Source organism: Trachymyrmex septentrionalis, unplaced genomic scaffold (genome assembly GCF_001594115.1).
Source record: "Trachymyrmex septentrionalis isolate Tsep2-gDNA-1 unplaced genomic scaffold, Tsep1.0 scaffold29, whole genome shotgun sequence".
Lineage (NCBI taxonomy): Eukaryota > Metazoa > Arthropoda > Insecta > Hymenoptera > Formicidae > Trachymyrmex > Trachymyrmex septentrionalis.
In genome coordinates, this window is record NW_017305451.1 from 1,914,222 (window position 1) to 1,935,019 (window position 20,798).

A 20,798-nucleotide genomic window follows, 5' to 3' on the forward strand; every position below is an offset into this window, starting at 1 on the left:
ATATTTAAAATTCACAAATAAATAATAGATGTTTCGGTCAAGATTTGACCATCATCGCACATTCACAAGAAGACAAAAAATGAAAATCTTACAAACTAGAAACTAATTAACACTAGTCGGAAGGTGTTATAATAAGGTGTTATAGTAGATAATTGTCGGAAGTCATTTTTAATACAGTTCCAAAAGTTTGTTACTTATTCCGGGTCTTATTTGTGAGTTTTCGTACCATAAGATACGTAAACTGGGAAATTCCGTATTTTTACACGAAGTTGCTCATCGCTTCTTAGCGATAGACAAAGATAACAGGAATTGTAACAGAGCGTTATATCAGAAACATAACTCAACTCTCTTGATCTCTATTCACGCTGTCAATTCATACCACAAGCGAAGGGAAAAAATTATTTCATTACTTTAATTTGCGAACATTGCGCTTGTAATTTTATGTAATTTCTTTTCAATAATTTTTTATGTAATTCTAATTTAATATTACTATAACACCTTCCGACTAGTGTTAATTAATTTCTAGTTTGTAAGATTTTCATTTTCTGTCATCTTGTGTGTACTGATGATGGTCAAATCTTGATCGCGAAACGTCTACTTATTTATTTGTCAATTTGAAATATATGACTTGTGTTAACATCTATTGTTGTGGCTGTATGCTCTTTATTATTTATATTTTGTAATTGTTTAGCCACTTTCTAACATTTTACATTAATAAATTATTATTTCTTTAATTAGATACATTTATTCTTAAGTATGAAATTATCTTAAAAAATATATTAAAATATCAGAGGTAATTATTTGTTTCAGAGAATTGCACTGAAATTTGTAGTAATTTGTATTTAAACTTCTAAAAGTAAATAAAGGCAATTTGGATTGTGCATTATCTATATTGTGATAATAAAAATGGAAAAATTACATAAAGATATCCTTATTCGTTTGAGGAGGGATATAATTGATGATTTAGATGTAGATAATGACATTATACAACCTTTAAGAAATGAATACATTATAACAGAAGACCATATAAAAAATATTTATATTGGAGTTACTAGAGAAGAGAGAGCAGCCAAATTGTTGGATATATTACCACTGTATGTATATTTGTATATATTTCGTGTTATATATTCGCACACATATATTATGCAAAATCTTATATTTTTTTATTTTAATGTTATTGCATTTACTAATAATAGTAGCCATTGCATCTCACAAATTATTTTTATAATTTGCATTCTTATTTAACGATACAGTTTACACAATAAACTGATTTCATTAAGTGTTTGTGTTAACATTTTTAAGATGTGGTGCAAATGCTTTTGGTGTCTTTCATCAATCCTTAAAACATCACTACGACTGGCTTAGTGATGAAATAGATATAATGTTAGGCAATTATACAATAGAAACCAATGGCATAACAGACTATTATGCTGGGCCTCTCAATATTCCACCTCTTTCTCCATTAACTGTTACCAGAGAAGAAAAGGTACAATCATCATACTTATATGATATTAAGAATTACTCTAATTTTATCTCTTAATTGTGGTTCTATTGTCAATGATAAGATAAAGTTTTGAACTATAAGGTTTATCGATTATTTAATTTCATTTATTCCTCCATTGCAAATTTCTTATTGCATTATGTTTAGAGGCATTATGTTATTGCTACATTGATATAATCTTTAATAATATTTTTTTAATAATATAGACAAGTCGGCTTTTATTAAAATTTTCTAATAATAACATATTTAATCTATATTTTAGCGTCATTTAAATGTAACTTATTATAAAAGACAATTTAATTCTTATTTAGTTTAACTATTCCTCTTTATGCATACGAATGTGGAAATATATATCACGTAAGTTTACATAAACTTTATCAGTGTTTTTCATTATATATTTGTATACATAATACACTAGCGGCTTGTCCATTAGGCACATTAGACATGCACTTAGGTATTAGTTTTCAAATTGTTAGTGATCTTAAAGTATCAAAATTCGCCTCTTTGCATCATAATAAATAATTTCGATATATAAAATAAAAACTATCTGTTATGTAATACGTTACATTTTCAGATTAATCAGTTAAAAAAAGCTTTACAAGAATTAATTCCCACAAAATACATTGCGTTACATGGCATGAAAGGATTTGGAAAATCATCTCTAGTTGCCAGTACTCTCAAGGACGTAAAATTAGTGAAAAATTTATTTTCTGTATGATATTTTTCATATTATAATAAGTTATATTAAACATATATTATAGTATATGATATTAATGTATTATATTTTGCATAAAAATATTTTTTTTTATTTTAGAATCAAGTCTACTGGATTAAATTTGCAGATGATGGTTCACTTGATGAAGAAATATTAATTCAATTAAACACACTCTATTATAACGTGAGAAATTTAGAAATTCAACCAGAATTGTTTACTTCACTTGAGAGAAATTCTCTGATCCATTATTTGAAATATTATTTTAGTAAACAAGAAAATTGCAATGCTTTATTAATTCTCGATGATGTTCATAATGAACAAATTATTAATACTTTTGACTTCCAATGTAAAACTCTAGTTCTTACTGATAACATCGATATTGTATTGGAGAAAAGACCTAAGATAATAGAGGTAATGTTTTTTTTATTATATTTCTAATTATTATAGATTATTATAGATGTATAATATATTTTAGGAGGAATTTATAGGGAGATTTTAGTAGCGTTTTAGACTGACTGTGTTGAAAGTTCGAAAATTATCGGCGCGCAATATATCATATCTGAAATAAATTGAATTGTATTTTATTTAATTTTTATTATTCTAACTATGATCGAAATGATGGCGTTCTCTGCATTCGATGTAATATATTTATTATATTGTTGTAATATGTTATTTGCAGATGAATGATGGATTTACAGAAGCAGAGACATTAGGCTTATTTGCCAAAGCATTAGAAATGGATGTGAAAAAGTTGCCAGTAGAGGCAAAAAGAATATATGAAGAATGTAAAGGAATGCCGTTATTAATAGCTATGTTTGCTGCGCAATTTGAAGAATTTAAATGCGACATGCGTATACATGATCGTAGATGGAAATATTATTTAACATCTTTGAGAGAAAAGAGTAGAACAAACAAGTACGAATGTTAAATAATGCATTAATTATTAAAATTACATAATTATTATTGCATCGTATGTTACAGAGTAATGAATGAATTTTGGAAAAAACAAGAAACTATTTTTGATATATGTATTAAACAATTAAAACCAGATTTGAAGAAATATTACGAGGACTTAGCTATTTTTTGTGAAGATGTTAACATAGCTTCGAAGGTATGTAATATTTATAAAAGTTATATATATGTAATTTATTATTAACTTGATGCATATTGCATAATCTCTCACACATATTTTTTTAATTTTATATCGATTTAATATTTTAGACTCTAGAAATTTTTTGGGGAAAAGATACGTTGGAAGTTGAAGAGTTGATGTTGGATTTGTGCCATAAATCACTTGCAGCCAGAATATGGAATAATGATTTAAAAACCTATATTTACGGTGTGCATGATTTACTGCTAACTCATTTAAGGAAAAAACGAACTGATGATGAATTAGTACAGATGCACAAATCTATTATTGAAAAATATCGTCAATATTGCAATAACGATTTTTCAAAATTGCCAGATGATAATTATATTTACTTGTACATTGGCCATCATTTGGAGCAAGCAAAATTATTTGAGGAATTTCCACATCTTTATTTAAATTTTGATTTTATTCAAGCTAAGTTAACACATGCGGGTTTGAATGATTTGTTACTAGATCTGAGAAAGTATAAAAAATACATTACATTAAACTCTACAGATGAGTATGTGGTAAAAGTTTCTGATTTAGAAAGATTTCTTCAAGAACAAGCAAACGTTATAATAGATCATAAACATAAAAAATGCTTAGATATCATTCAAATTGCAATGAATCATTCATCCCAAGATTACATAACTCAAACTGCAAAAGATCTAGCTATGAAAAGACAAGAGTTCTTGTATCTATCTCATAAGAAAAGTAGCCAACATGCTAATATATCATTGACTGAAGAAATACCAAGAAATATTTGCACATCATCTTTCACAAATAATCCCGAGTCAGTCTTGATTGGGAATACATCGGGTAAAATAATTCTGTGTGATTTTCAAGGCACGCAACGGAAAATTTTTAATGGTCATAGAGAAGAGTGTTCTATTAAAAAAATTATTGTATCTATGGCTGGTGATTGTTTCTTATCATTAAACAGTGCTGGTGCAATAAAATTATTCTCTCTATCAGAGGAGAGTGATGAATTTTATCAAAATTATATGAACATTGAAAGCCCCCGACAAAAACAAAATTTCTGGTCTGATCCTTATTTAAATTTGAAAGGTCAGGACGATAGTTTAGCAGAATTTAAAGTGAAAAATGAGATTATATTGGATATGGCATTTGGCCATGAAGAAAATTACATCGCTGCATGCACTAACAAAGCAACGATTCAGGTAGTTTAAAGTTTTATATGTTTTTACAAACTGAAATATTTTTTATTTATTAACATATTATTGGCCAATAAAAATTTGATTATAATATGTAAACATATTATTTATATTTTATTCAGATATGTGTAAAGTTTTTTTTTTTTTTAAGATATGGGACCGAAATGGAAACACAATGTTTACTTTAACAGATCCCAAATAGTAAGTACAGTTATATGTAAATACGAACTGATTTAAGAACAACGTGTATATGAATAAGTAATATTCATACGTTTGTTACAGTCAATACATAATGAAAATGGCTTTTACAACGAATGCTTCCTTACTGCACATTATGGATGAGTCGAAGGGTGCTTTTTTTGTGTTCACAAATTATGGAAATGACTATACTATTTATCAATATGTTACTTGTTATAATCTGCAGTTAAAATCTGCATCTAAAGAGGTCATCTTCTTTCATCATGTACCCATGCATGATGATTCGTTGATAGTTGTCACCAAAAAGGAAGCTATGTATGTAAAATGGTGCAGGAGGATTGAGAATTGTGTGTATAATTTTAACAGAAAACTAAAGGGATATATCGATGAAAAAGTAACTTATGTATGCGCAACCATTACATATGATGGTGAATATCTCATATTAGCTGATTCTGCGGGTTTTATAAATGTATGGAATACCGATTCTGGATTTCAACCGGTTGCAATTTACAAAAGTCGGGTCATATCTTTGGATTCTTTCCCTTTTAAGGACTGTCATGTTGTATGTATCATTCTTTTATTAATACAATTATATTTAACTAAATTAATAATTGAAAATTATCTTTAAATTTAACAAATTTTTTTCAGATATGTGGGAGTGGGGATGGAGCATTATACAGATGGAAACTCCCAATACAAAAATCAAATGACTTACCTAGGTAATCTAATATTTAGAATTATTTACATCCTCTCTTTATATATTTATATTTTTTACATTTAATTATAAACTATATATGACACTTTATTATTAAATGAAAATTTCTCTATTATTAAACTAGGAAATGCCTATTTGACGCAATTGTATCTTGTGACGAAATGGACATTGTAGTCAAAGAGAGCCCTTCAAAGATAATTACAATGTCATGTGGAGAAAAAATAATAAAGGAATCTAAATTAATAAAAGGAGAAATATCGAATCTGCAACTGTCTGCCGATGGAAATAAGGCATTATATGTTATTGATAATAAAATAATTGAGTTATTAGATATAAGAACTGGGATAATCACGGAGGTTTTACAAGTAGATAAACCAATTCAATTTGTAAAAATTATTAATCTTCTTAACCGTGATATAATATTATGCAGATGGGAAGGCGATAATTTGAAGGTGTGTATATTTAATTCTTTCTTAAGTTATATTCTTTTATTTTCCTTTCTTTCTGCTTATAAGTGCATATGTTTTTTTAGTTTATTTATAATTTTGATTGTAATTATAAAACATAGATAATAATTCATTTACCTATCTATCTTGGAATTTATTTTTGACTTATTCATAATAAATACATTTTTACTATTAAAAAATTATGTATAGAGGATGACGGGAGCAAATAGTCTTGTTAAACAACAGCTTTATTACTAGCATTTCGAAAATTATTTACCTAAATTTGTATACTAAATACTAAACAGGTCATTAAATGTATTGATTAATATATTAGCAGATATGGCAGCCTCCTGTAGTGTTTGGAATCGAGACTAGAGGAGAAGAATCCATCCATGATATTCAGAAAATAAACGATAACTGTGTCATAACAGTAATGCAGAATGGCAAAATAAAAATATGGTATACATCTATACCTTGGCAACTAATAAGCCAAGTAGATCTGTCTAATCCGCCTTCAAATATTATATTTAGCTGTTTAAGTTACAATCAGAAATATTTAGCAATTTTAAATGAATCGCATCGTTTAACTGTATTATATATTAATTACGAAAACATAGCGGCATCATTACCGCGTATACAAATTAATGAACAGCCTCATTTTACGCATAGTTTTGCGCAGAAGGCGATTTGTTGTGATATTTCAAAAAATGAACAATATATCGCTGTTGGCCTTGAATCAGGAAAAATTTCTGTAAGTATTTCATAATAAATTTCTGCATTAAAAGTACGCATTTAATATCGATTACTTTTTCCAGATTATAAATATACAGAAGCAGATGGAAATCGCTCAATTATTTTTTAACGCTAATCCTATTACACAATTGTATTGGGCTCCAGTTACCATAGATGTTCCAATTTTATTGTCGTTGACAAGTGATGAATTAATTTGGTGGAATATTGCTTTAGCAAATGACAATATGATAAGAATGCAAAATATGAGAAGTCGGATCAGTCGCAGTATAAGCGCTCCTTCGTTCAGTTCCAATGCATTTTGGAATCAACGAGTACCTAATAGTCGAAGCATAGACGTCGGTGTATCTAGGATACAAGATGAGATGATATCGAGTACAGCCAGTTCGGATATCGTAAATAATATAAGTAGCTATTGGAAGAACAAAAAAGGTAAAAATCCTAAAATACCAGAATTATTAACAGTTGTCGCATTACCACAAAACCGTGATGGAAAAATATGTATCTCTCCAGATTTCACTAAATATGTTATGGTTGATATGTACGGATCTATTAACACGTTTAAATTGATTGATCGTGAGTTCATCTTGAACACAAGTTGATTATAGAATTAATTTATCAATGAGAATTGATCAATGAGAAGAATTTATTAATTCATTATATCATATAACATAGCAATAGAGGATGATTATATCCAGGGTTGACAATTAAGTAACGCATTACTTGTAAACTTTGTTGATCGTTACCTTCTTATCTTCAATGACGATTTGGTAATGACATTGTGAATTTTTTATGACGTAATGATAACATTAGAGTTAAAAATGTCAATCGTTACTTGTAACGGATTGAAAAAGTCATTCGTTACTGAAAAAAAACTCATGGTGACAAATTACTTTTCAAAGTGACTTTTATAACCTTAGTGTTTAATTAGTGTTACCGTCATAAAAAATTGTAACATCGTCATCAAATTATTTACTAAAAAGTAACGGCAAAGTAACTAAAAAGTAACGTTTGTCAACCCTAATTATATCACAGAAATTTGAAAGAAAAAAATTATTACATAGTATTATTTGTCTATAATTCTGTAACATATAATGCTTCGGCAAAAAGTTGTAGGCTTAACATATAATGATAGATTACATGAATATTTTATTAAGATGTACGACTTAATGCGTCATATCTTAATGAAATATCTGTATTAAAAGACAATTTTATATAGTATCTTACCACATGTGCTCAAGCTGATGGTGATGAAAAGTATGTATCTATTTATAGCAATGTCTTTTACTGCCACTTGCATTTAACAAATTAATTCCAATTTTTACTACATATGTAAAATTGATGTTTATATATAACATCTTTTTACAATGAAAAATATAAAAAAAACCCATCAGAGCTTATATCAGCTATTCGGATTTTCATGTGATTGTAACAAAACAAATAAAATGTACGTTCAATCCTTCAATTCGGGTCCTTATCAATATAAAATGTAAATCGAAATTACACAATTATCGCAAATTCCAAGTTGATGATTTCCGACAAATTAGTTTGTTCTTCTTTATCCAAATGCCAAATTGTATCTCTGATTGTCGACATCATAAGTTCTTTTCATGAAGCCGCGAGAAAACGCTTACATCAAATCTGACGTTTTGATGAGCGATGTGATTCTACGTAATGACGCAATGCATATGACTTCGGTTTTACTTTATCTAATTTGGCATTTGGATTAAAAAAAAGTCAGAAAACATCAATTTGCATTTATTATGTAATTTCGATTTATATTTTATATTGATAAGGAAAAACTCGAATTGAAGAATTGAAACATATATTTTATTTGTTTTGTTACATTCACACGAAAAATAAAGAATTTTTGTGCATCCGAATAGTTGATGTAGGCTCTGATGTAGGGCTTTTTTACATTTTTCACTGATAAATTCTTTCGAGCCTTATTATATATATATTTGTTTATCTTTTTACAATTTTTTAAAGTAAATTTTTTATTTACTATGTGTAGGAAAAAAGTACTTTTAAAATATATTATAAAGAAATAGTTGGATTAAACATATACAGTCTGTCGTACAAGATTATATGAGCTTATTATGATAAGATTACTCACTATCATTTTAAGTTTTATATTATCTCAAAACTTTTCATATAGTTTGAAGAATCATTGAATATATTCTCATTCCATTATTTAATATAAAATCTTAATGTATGATAACATTGTAGTTGTTCTGCTATTGGAACTACTAGGAACTGAAGGCACAAAAAAGCATTAAGTGATAATAATAGAGATTTGGTCTAGTATGCACTTGTATAACAGACAGTATGTATTTGTGCCATCCATAAATCCTATATAAATATTTTAAGCTGCCAAAAATATATATGCGTTAAGATACATTTTTGTACTATTGCATTTAATTGATCATTTATAAATATATGCTACAGCGTTTTCTACTAAATGCGTAGCTCTCAGAAAATATTAGTAACAATCAAGTGTTGTGACTGCATTTTTCGAAATTGAAATAATTTTGTACGTAGATTATTTGCATGTGTTATACTTTTAAGTATTATTTGCGGCAGAAAAATGTATAAATATTTAGTATTAATGCGCTGATTTTAAGAAGAAATTTTGAACAATTCTTACATACTTTGGTATCAAATATATAATATTACTTTAAAATTCTATGCACGCATGACTGTGCATGCAATGATATGAAATACACAATAATATTTAAATAAATCTTTCTCGAAAAAAATAATAAAATATAAAAAAATGACTATAAAAAGTTAATTTGCTATTTGTATAACTATATATCGATTTTTTCTTTTTTATATAATCAAAGTTATCGCATTTGTGTTAATATATCCCGGTAAAAAATTTTTTATGCATAAATATGTATAAATATGTAAAAACGTACATAATTACGTATAAATATTCATAAACAATAACATATATAATTGTATATGAAATATACAATTCTCCATACATGTTCATACATCACTTTTTCTTTTATACTCTATAAAAGTAAAAGTTCATATTTACGTATAACTATATTTACTACTTTGGATCTGTTAAAGTAAACATTGTGTTTCCATTTCGGTCCCATATTTAAAAAAAAAAAAAGAAACTATACATATCTGAATAATATAAATAATATGTTTACATATTATAATCAAATTTTTATTGGCCAATAATATGTTAATAAATAAAAAGTATTTCATTTTGTAAAAACATATAAAATTTTAAACTACCTGAATCGTTGCTTTGTTTGTGCATGCAGCGATGTAATTTTCCTCATGGCCAAATGCTATATCCAATATAATCTCATTTTTCACTTTAAATTCTGCTAAGCTATTGCCCTTTCAAATTTAAATAAGGATCAGACAAAAAATTTTGTTTTTGTCAGGGTCTTTCAATGTTTATATAATTTTGATAAAATTCATCACTCGCCTCTGATAGAGAGAATAATTCTTTTAGTATAATAAAAATAATAATAATAATGCAAAAACATCAAAAATAATTAAAAGAATAATTTTTGCACTGTCAGTTTTAAAAAAAATCAAGTTTGAAAAAATATAAATAAAAAATTGTTCATACACAATTATGTATAATTTTATATATAATTTTATATAAACAATTTTTTTACATTTTCAACTTGATTTTTTTTAAAACAAATAAGGTGAAAATTATCCTTTAAATTATTTTTAATGTTTTCATTATTATTATTATTATTTCTTATTACACTAAAAAGTAATTTTACAAAAAAAAAGAAAGATGCATGAGCATATATGGAGATATTTCATATATAATATGTATGTTTATGAATATATATTCACGTTTATGTATGTTTATACATATTTATGCATATTCATACATGAAAAATGTTTTTCCAGGTGCCTATATAACACAGATATAATTTTAAAAATAGTGAACATAACGTTAATATTAATTGTAAAAAGTGTGTATTCAAAATATGAATGAAAATACTTGAAATGAATGGAGATTGTATACATTTATCGTATATATTTATACGATATATATTTATGTAACAATATAATACGGTCAAGAATATTATGGACGAATAATCTTTATAAGTACTTTTAACATTGCATACTTTTTAGATATCGTTTTTTATACCAGTGTTGTATTAAAAATGAAATTAAGACTGATGAGTATGAGCGATTCATGAATTATACTGTATCCATCCAGTTAAATGGTTGCCATGTTTCATACGTATGTATACATATATACAATATCAATATTATAAACCAATATTATAAAACCTACACACAGAAAAATATGCAATAATTACTTATTTCAAATATTTCATATATTCGCAAATCTATCATAAGTTCATCACAAGTTTTAAATTTATTCAAAATATATATTCTAAATAGTAATTTGAATACTCAATCAAGTTTATTAAATTAAAATTAATTTGATTTGCTTATTATGAAAAATTCGTTTCTTCGATCAATTTCATAATATTCTTCAAAAGAAAATAAATTCTTGTCTTAAGTACATAATGAGTTTTTCTAAAATTTTATAATAAGAGCATATTTTGAGATTATTATCAAAAAAATATTCTTTGTTAAGCTGTTACTTAAAAAAAAGAAAATTGCGTAATCATTTTTCTTAGTAATAGAATGATATTTTTCTGCGTGTACGTAATAGTGTTTGGACATTGTATAAATTTTAATTATAGTATAATTCATGTGCCTTATGAATATAAAAGTATATGTAAGATCATAATGGAGCAAAGAAATATGTAAAGAAATCACATTTTATATATCTATTTTAAAGACGATTAAATGACGTCTTTACATCAAAGCTCTATTGTGATTAATACTTTGCTCCACTTGTTCTCCTTAATCGTATCATATTTATTCTAATACTCGAAACGGACGATTCGAGAAAGATTTAGCAAATGCCGATACCATAGTTACATAAGAAATCGTATAATATTATCTGTTATCGTTAAGGTCTTTTTGTATCGATTCTTTTTATTACTATTTTTTATGTATTACAATCTTTTTGACTCTCTCAACTCTCTTTATTAGTATCGTGAGATAAAACATGATCGAATCTCACGGAATTATTTTGCTTACAAAAACTTGAACTTTTTAGTTGATCTCATAAATATTTTTCTTATTTCGTACATAAATCTAGAGAATAATTACATTTTACAACTAGTGAGAATTTTATATATATACACATGGGACTGTAATGTGCATTTATATATGTATATATATATATGTATCTTTTTCTGTAAATTACAGTCGGGCATCTGTGACTGTAATCATATCTAGTTCGAACATCCAGCGTATAAATTAATAATTACTGTAATAGATCAAATTATTTTTAAAAAATTTATTTTATTCTCATATATTGATTAATTAAAAAAACTAAATTGTGATTTATATAATGTATTATCGCTAGAATGTTCCGGTTTTTTTTTTTATTAAAGGCTAGTTTTTATAATGTCCTGTGAGAAAAATTTTACTCGATATAATATAGTATATTTAACGTATATATTTCGAATAAAATTTTCCTCGGAGATAATGTTATAGACTGTAGCTAATGATAAAAAATTAAGTACGAATCTATTGTTAATTTAGTAAGATCACGAACGTAAATAAGTGAAATGATTTAGAAACGTTAGTTAGAAAATTGAATGCTGCAATTATTTATGTTTGATCATTCAGATTTTACATTCTGATGTCAGCTCAAAATTTGACTTAACGTTTTATTTGTATGGTAATTACAGATTTGACAGTATCTGTATTTATGCATATATTTTGATTACACTGTTATAAAAATACATCAAGATATCAATAAAATTTGTGTACATACGCAACAATGTGCTTCTTATGTGCGATATATCCTTTTTTTGTTACTTTAATTTGTATGATTTATAAATTAGTAATAAGTTATCAAGATTATAACTTTTTTTTTGACATACATATAAATATTGTTTGGAACTAAATAATAATCTCTAAAAACGACGGAACAAATACATCTTGTTTTATTAATAGAGAATTTAACCGATGTAAGAGAGAGGTCGACTTGGCGAACGTCCGAGTGTCCGATTGAGAACTCTCGGCCAATGTCAGCAAACACACTTCCGCAAGGTCGCTTATTAAAGTTTTCCTATACCAGTTTAATACATATGTACAGCTAAGTTATACAATTACATTTGATCATTTCTTCAAAAATCAATTACTTTATGATTAAAATCTATTTATAATTCGCGACGATTGCAAGAAAGACTTACTGATCTCTCGTTTTATTATATTATTTTAATTCTTATATTAATTTAAATTTTTAATGGAATATTTAAAAAACTAAAATATAATATTTAAAAAATTGATAAAATTTGAAATGTAGACAGAAATTATAATTATAAAACTTGTAGGATTTTATAATTCTTATAATTAAAATTTTTTTAATGCTGAAATTAAAAATTTGATAAGTTTAATTGTTTATATCTTCTTAAAATTTTACAAAGGTAAAATTAAAAATATTGAAAGTATTGAAAATATTCTTGTAATTTTCTTGAGCAGTGCGAAAAATAAAAGAACGTAATGTCTTTCAGATTCGTATTTCTCCAATAAAAATCTGTACATACATTTTTCCATCGATCCGTCGTCTATATTTACACGTAAGGTCGACACCGCAGCCACCTCCCCGTCATTTCGGTAGCATCGTTGCGTTGTGGCCGCGCCATAGTCATCATAGATTTCGGCCACGGTAGCTGGGAAATATTTAAAGTCTGGCGCGTGCATCTATCTCTGACGCGGTCTGAACGGGGAGCCACTATTCCGTCCATGTGATTCGTAAGGACCAGCAGGGACAGGGACGTTGGCGAGCGGCGACTGCGGCTGACTGTGGCGAGGTCGAGGGGAGCAACCACGCGAACGTTGCAACCAATCCGCACACTTGGCGTTTCTCGGTCGTGGAGCGCGGATGCCGTGATCGTCTGCCACTACTTGCCACTATTGCCGCGATCGTGTGCGATTTCCAACGTACACGTCGGTCATCATAAAGTCGACGACCGCCTCCCCAACACTAGCCATGTCGGTGATCTACAAGAACTCGATGAATGTCATCGGCAAGTTCGTGCCTGAGAAGCTGCAGCCTCTGTGGAAACATCCAGCTGGTCAGTAAAGCGGTCGATCATTGCGTCGGGTCAAGCAGGTGGCACGTGTCGTACACGCGTGTGTGTATATGTGTAATAGATTGATTGTGAGAGAAATGCGCCGGATGTGACCATGTGACGTGATTTTCTAGATGTTTAAATGATGCTTTTCCTCTTCGTGATTAGTAGAGATTAGTGACCTAATGTTCTACTTTGTATTTTAATTTTCTGTTCTGGCTCGATTGTGATATTTTTCAATTTCGAATTAATTACGGTAATTCATCGCGAGTTAATTATTATTAATACTTGCTACATATACGTTTTATTTATTGATATTTATCGCAACCATGATAAGTTAGTTACAACGCGGAAATATTTTGTCTTTAGTTTTATCTCGGTTTATCAGCCAGTGACGCAAACATCTTTTCCGCATATTGATATCGTAAAACTTGGCGACTTGCCGACGACAGAACACGAATAGTGAACACTGCTCTTTATAATGCAGTCTTCTCGAGGTCGCATTCTTTAAGTAGTCCACGTATCTACAATTTGAATTAATGAATGTTCCACTTGTTTCCATTTCCATATCATGATTTATTTCACACATCGTATTTTTCATGTCATTCAAGTTATAATATTTAATCGAAACGCGCGAAGCTCGTTCGATTTGGCGATATTTTCAACCTTGGAACTACTCAAAAACATTTAATATTTGTAATCTTATTATCATACATTACGACTAATCTATAACGCGTATCTATAATATTAAACAGGCACTCGTTCGAAAGGATCGGAAGGAAAATAAACAAAGTTTACTGATAAATAGTTACAATAAAAGAATTATATTAGATTAGAGAAATCGATAGCGTTTAATTTATCTTGTTTTATCACATAGAAATATGCGTGAATTTAATAGATTAATTCGATACCATGGCTTTCTCGTGAGTTTATAAAACGTTCACTAGCATTAATAATATTGAATTATAATTAAATTGTACATTTAACTCTATATTATTAGCATGGTTTTTTTATCACAATTACTCGCGTAGGATATTTCAACATTATATATTAATTTTCATTGTTTTCTTTGATGATTTACAATTAAATAAATATTTTTAATAATCTTATTAATTAAATAAAAATTTATAATATTTTATACATTTTTTAGAAAAAGATAAATACAATTTTGTAACTTTTGAAGTAACTTGCGATAACTATATATAAATAATGTTTATATTTAGAATTTGTATAAGGCGGAAATATCCTGCACGAATAAATGAATGATTAAAATGTGAGATATATTAGCTTTGATACAAGGCTACATTTCAAGATTGAGTAGTAAACATGTTATAATATGAGCAAAACAAAGTTATTATTACAAAATCCCAAGTCTGATAATCGAGGAAGTCGGTATTTATTTATTCTACACATCTAGTTGTCCTACTTTCCAACGTGCTTTCTCGCGTAGCTGCTAGATTGTACCTTCACCGAATCGTAATGGATGGAAACGAGGCCGCCCGGCATCATGTCTGTGTCAAAGTTGCTCTGACGAATTTATTCGAAACTATCAGAGCAGAAGCTCTTTAATAGATGGAGTGAATAGAATCAAGGACGTACACGTTACAGCGGGGATGCACCAATAACTAGTGCTGACGCATTGATTACCTATTCGATTGCGGTGGAACTCTGAAACCGGCTCTTTTTGTTCTATTTATTTTTCTTTTTTGTTTTTGTATTTTCTATTTCATACTAAATACTACGAACATCGAGCTTGAATAAATTGTATGAAAGATATGTATAAGTTGAATGAAAAACAAGCTGACTGCTGCTGATTTAGCGTAAACATAATCGATCCTTTCAAATGCCTTGCATTATTATATTACATTCTTTCGAATAAAATTCGCTATGTATTTCTCCAATCACTGATACAACAATTCTTTCATTGACAATTTATTGGCAATCTCTGCTTAATTTCTTTCAATCCTTTCGAACGAGTGCCCGTAATTTATGTCGATTGCGCGTCTTTTTTAGGTCCACAAACCATCTTCTTCTGGGCACCAGCCTTCAAATGGGTTAGTAACAATGTTTTATTTCGTCAATATTTGATATTGTCGTGATTCTGATAAGTTAATTGAGTAATAAATGAATGAGAAAGATCTGAGGCACTTAAACGGCATTACATAAACACAGAACACATTTCATTTCATAATAAATGTCTTTATCTTGAAACTTTCCTTTATGCTGAGAAAAATGATTTTCTTGTATCAACAAGAAATAGAAACAAAATAAATTCTGATCGTATAAATCATTACTATTCTGGTTATCTTGAATGTTTATTTTAGATTTATAAGTGTTTGAATTGAACTTTTGATCAGAATCTGCCAAAATTCTAATTAAGAGAAATAGTAGCGAGACTATTTCAGCTTTAAAATATAATTCACTCTTATTTTCTTAGAATTTTTGTAAATATCACCGTAAAATATCAAGTGATTGAATAATAGGTTGCGTGTACACAATTTTGCTTCAAGGTAGTTGCGTAATGTATGTTGGCAAACAGACATATTACACGAATACTCCAAATGCTACGTTCATTCATATTATAATCATATTGCATGTTTAATATTATAAATATGTGGCAATTTTTATAAACAAACATGCATTTTATCTTTTTAACAAAATTTTTTTGCGCTTAAAATCTAATTTTATTGAACAATTATTTTAACGAAGTATAAATTCTATATATTGCACTATGAAATGTAAAAATAAGATAAATATAAATAAATATAAATCCCATAATATATTACAAAATGTAGAACGATTTATTTAATCGTTATATCGCTATTTATGTCGGTACGTTGATTTTATAGTGGAAATATTTTTTTATGAAATATATTTTTTATCAATTTTCATTTTCAATTACATATATGTCTACACATAAAAATAAAAATAAAATGCAATCAAACTTAAAGCAAATCTGCCGTATTATCTTAATGTTTAAAATTGCAAACGATTTTTATTTTACATACATGCGCATATATTATATATACACGTGCGACATGCGTGAAGAAAAGATGATGTTGATGTGCCAAAAGATATTATGTAAATCACTTTTTCTGCAATTTGTAGGGTCTCGTAATCGCCGGCCTCGGTGACTTGCAGAGGCCAGCGAACAAAATCTCCGTCAGCCAATCTTGTGCCTTGGGCATCACGGGATTAATCTGGACTAGATACTCCTTAGTCATCACCCCGAGAAACTGGAATCTTTTTAGCGTAAACCTCTTCGTCGCGTTTACGGCTATATATCAAATAACGAGAGCTCTGAGGTAATTATTTTGACGCAAATTTCAGATTTACATCGTAAAATTGCATAAAATTCATCTAACAAATTCACGCTTCAATATTTTCATTTCTATATTTTACGAATATTTCTGTTACGCTATTATTATTTTTTAAATTTCTCTTTAAATTTCCCAGAGAAGCGAGTATTTGGTTATAAATAAAAATATTGTTTCTACAGAATTCTCTTAAACCTGTCGCAGAAATTGATTAAACGAGTTTGTTTGATTAAACAACATTTTCCTATTTTGCTTATAACTTCTCGCATAATTTATCTCGTTTGATATTGCGACTTTGGCTTCAGCTATTTCTCTGAGGACTTTACCGAATTAATATTTGTCTCAGGTATCAGCGCCAGCAAGCAGCTTTGGAGGCAGCGAAGATGATTCCGTCAGATGCAGCTCACTGACGATAACTACAAATATAGATATACATTCCTAGGAATCGAAAAAAGGAATACTTAATTCTTCGCTACTTCACGTTTCGTGAAACGTTTATGTTACCATTTAGCACATCGGGACGAGTAGTAGTGACGTTTAGCGTATCTGACCAATACGTCTTAATGACGAACAAAAAACTGGAAAGATAAATCGGTGATACATATAGTATATATAACTCGAAATATTTAAAAATTACGAAGTTGTACAATTACGTTTGATCGAGCTCGTAGCATAAATTCTTTAATGAAACAAATTGATATCATCTTGAATAACTCTAACGAACATCCAAGGATGCGATCATTCTCACTACAAATACTTTGAATTATTAATTTAATTGATCAATCAGAAGAAAGAATTTTACTAATTAAAGAATACTTCAAAGCATTGTAACATCGCATTGATCGTGTCTCAAATTAATTAATGTCTCATGATTTTTCAAATGTCTTTGCGATATCTATTAGACGTTCGGTCGAAAAGAACACAGCGAATTTTACGTAAGGTCGATTGACTTTTTTGGTGCCAAACTGTGATATATATGACGCACGATATGACATTCATTTTAGATGCTGTACGATATATATTGTACACTAGATAGATAAAAAGTACAACTACACAGGGCACAGAAAGAATGGAGTTGAGAATGATCAGGTGTAACGTATGGATTTGACGCATCGTATGGAACATATGGTGCGCTATCAATCCATTGATAACACTTAATTGCACCTACGTGTTTGATCGTTGTGCACCACGTGCGTTCTACCTCGAGACGTAACGATGCTCACGATGTGCTTCTGCATGACATATCGACGTTACGTAATATAAAGTGTTATAAATAGTAATAATGTAATCTTCTTACGGACTCTCTCAAATTCAACAACAAAAAATCCAAAGAAATCAGGGCAAATGAGAGTTATCGTGGTAGTTAATACGCAATCTTAAATCTTTATTCCAAAAAATAAATATGTCCTATTTTTTGGAATAAAGATTCTATTTTCTGGAATAAAGATTTAAGATTGCGTATTAACTACCACGCTGACTCTCATTCGACCTGATTTTTTGAATTTTTTTGTTGATAAAGTGTTATATGTGTCAATATATCGTAACATTTTAATTAATATTATTGTAACTGCCTTGCCCTAATCAAAGTTAAAATAAAATTACAAATATTTTTAATATCACTGCGTTGTGAAATAATAAACAATCAACCATACTCGAGGATGACGTAATTCCCGGAAGATAAAAATATTTGACATTGAACATGACTGTATAGGTGTTATGGATAATTCTCACGTTATCGAGCAGTAAAATGGCGTTTACATTTGGCCTTTGAGACGTAGAACCTGATGTCGCGCTTTAATAACAAGAATAATGCGCGCCTCGTATCCTTATTAAACGTAAAACACATAGATGTTTCGCATTGTCAAAGAATCAAAGGAAGATAGAGATCTCGTCTGATTAATGGATTTCATCACGCTTTAGTGACGATGCCGATGTTATTGTTTGGTAGATTTGTCACAAAGATTAAGAAGACTTATTACGGGAGGAAATTCAGATTCTACCTGTGTCATGTAGTTAGCAAGTTTACAAATTCACGCGTATTCGTATTATCGATTGTAATTAAATTTCGTTTATTAAATTTTTTAAATCTATTTTGCTACTTAAATTCGTGCTGTCTTGGGTACATTTTTTTTTATTTGAAAGAAATTTATAAAAAGGGAAATATTTTGCGGAATAAATCAAAAGTTATTATTATTTATTAATATCTTTACAGTTTCATTCCCCAAAGGGGATTTAATTTTCAACTTTAACTTTTTATTATAAACTCAATTACAATTTTTTTATATTATCAATTTTAAAGCCAAGAATATGCTTCGGAAGCGTAATTTTTATCACAAATAATAAAGATTTTTTGTCACAAATTAAAACATTGTAGTATAAATAAAAGGCAGTAATTTATTTTCTTAGATTACCTTCCTTTTAGAAGACACAGTCAACACAAGTTTGTTTTTCCTTTATTATTTATTGAATGTCAAGGATAGAACGACATTTGTGCCGACTGTGCCTCTTGAAAGAAAAGCAGTATTATATGCATGTATCTTTTAAAAGACGAGCTACTCCGAATAACAGTAAAATAAAATATGATATGTCCATCAATATATTATAGACAATATAGACGCTACGTATTGCCGACATTATTATATGCAAGAGAGGCTTACCGTCTCTAAATTTTAATAAAAAGAAACAAATTATATAATATGAAAACTTTACGATGAAAAATTTAATGCTTATTGCTTTATTTATGTCTGACGCGTTATTTATATAAAAATTGCTGAAAATTTTCGAAGTCTGATTATAATTTTAATAAGTTTTATGCGAAGATAAATTTTTACTGTCTCTCCCTCCGACTAAAATCTTGTACTTATGATTATTCCTAAAGAAATAGTTGAAAAAGCAATAACACGATATTATGTATATATATATAAAATAACGTGATAAATTTCCCCATTATCAATCTTTGCCGTTATATCGACAGACTTCAGATCTATCAAATTCTCTCAGCGTCAAGTCGTAGTAAATTATTCTATTGGGTTGGTCAAAAAGTTTGTACCATTTTTTTTTAGCCCAAAATTATACATAGAATATATTTGTTGTTGTTATTGTATTATTCAATACAGCAAAGTTTTAGCTTTAAAAATTAAGTTTTTAAATTGCGATACGATGATTTTTAACAAAGTTATGAGCAATCAAAGTCAAAATGCTGCTTTTATTTAATTCGCGACAACCCAATAACAAAACATCTTAGGAACATTAAAAAAAAAAAGATTTTGTAAAGAAAATTTTAAACTTTTTGGATGGAAAGCAGAAAATTTTCGCAAATTTTTTTTAAGCAAATGATAGACTCAAAGTTAGAAGAAAATTTTCCATCTTTTTCAACTCGTTTTCTGTATGTAAAAATGATCAAACTCACAAAAAACATAGTAATCCTTTAAAAGTAGAAATTTCAAGTTTTAAAACCGTTTTTAAATTTAAATTTCGTTTATTTTTGACGAAGATATTGTAAATACAATTTTATGCCAATAAAACGGCACCAACTTTCTGGCTAACCCTATATATCAATTTTGTCGCATTACCCATCATTTCCGGGTTAATAAATATGACTTTCACATTGAAAGCCAGATTGAAATTATCTGGATAATTAGCACTTATCTAAAAAAAAATCATCTTGCGCATTATCTCATCATCGACTATTG

At 28.3% G+C, this 20,798-nt stretch overlaps 2 protein-coding genes across 2 annotated transcripts in view; both read left to right on the forward strand.

Annotated features, from left to right (window-relative positions):
- LOC108749296 (apoptotic protease-activating factor 1-like) overlaps positions 1 to 7,231 on the forward strand; it is an 11,189-nt gene extending 3,958 nt beyond the window's left edge. Inside the window, exons 2-14 of the mRNA XM_018487895.1 lie at positions 811 to 1,094; positions 1,303 to 1,486; positions 2,076 to 2,213; positions 2,316 to 2,627; positions 2,896 to 3,131; positions 3,198 to 3,327; positions 3,438 to 4,526; positions 4,672 to 4,721; positions 4,803 to 5,280; positions 5,367 to 5,437; positions 5,558 to 5,885; positions 6,214 to 6,630; positions 6,695 to 7,231. Of these exons, the coding sequence (XP_018343397.1) occupies positions 907 to 1,094; positions 1,303 to 1,486; positions 2,076 to 2,213; positions 2,316 to 2,627; positions 2,896 to 3,131; positions 3,198 to 3,327; positions 3,438 to 4,526; positions 4,672 to 4,721; positions 4,803 to 5,280; positions 5,367 to 5,437; positions 5,558 to 5,885; positions 6,214 to 6,630; positions 6,695 to 7,231 (4,158 nt within the window). The 5' untranslated portion in view covers positions 811 to 906. The remainder of the gene's footprint in view (positions 1 to 810; positions 1,095 to 1,302; positions 1,487 to 2,075; positions 2,214 to 2,315; positions 2,628 to 2,895; positions 3,132 to 3,197; positions 3,328 to 3,437; positions 4,527 to 4,671; positions 4,722 to 4,802; positions 5,281 to 5,366; positions 5,438 to 5,557; positions 5,886 to 6,213; positions 6,631 to 6,694) is intronic.
- A 6,243-nt stretch (positions 7,232 to 13,474) lies between these two features.
- On the forward strand, positions 13,475 to 18,494 carry LOC108749458 (mitochondrial pyruvate carrier 3-like). Its single transcript, XM_018488195.1, has 4 exons — positions 13,475 to 13,792; positions 15,803 to 15,843; positions 16,898 to 17,094; positions 17,453 to 18,494. Exons 1-4 carry the CDS (start codon positions 13,708 to 13,710, stop codon positions 17,514 to 17,516), a joined length of 387 nt encoding a protein of 128 aa, XP_018343697.1. The 5' UTR covers positions 13,475 to 13,707; the 3' UTR covers positions 17,517 to 18,494.
- The last annotated feature ends 2,304 nt before the right edge of the window (positions 18,495 to 20,798 follow it).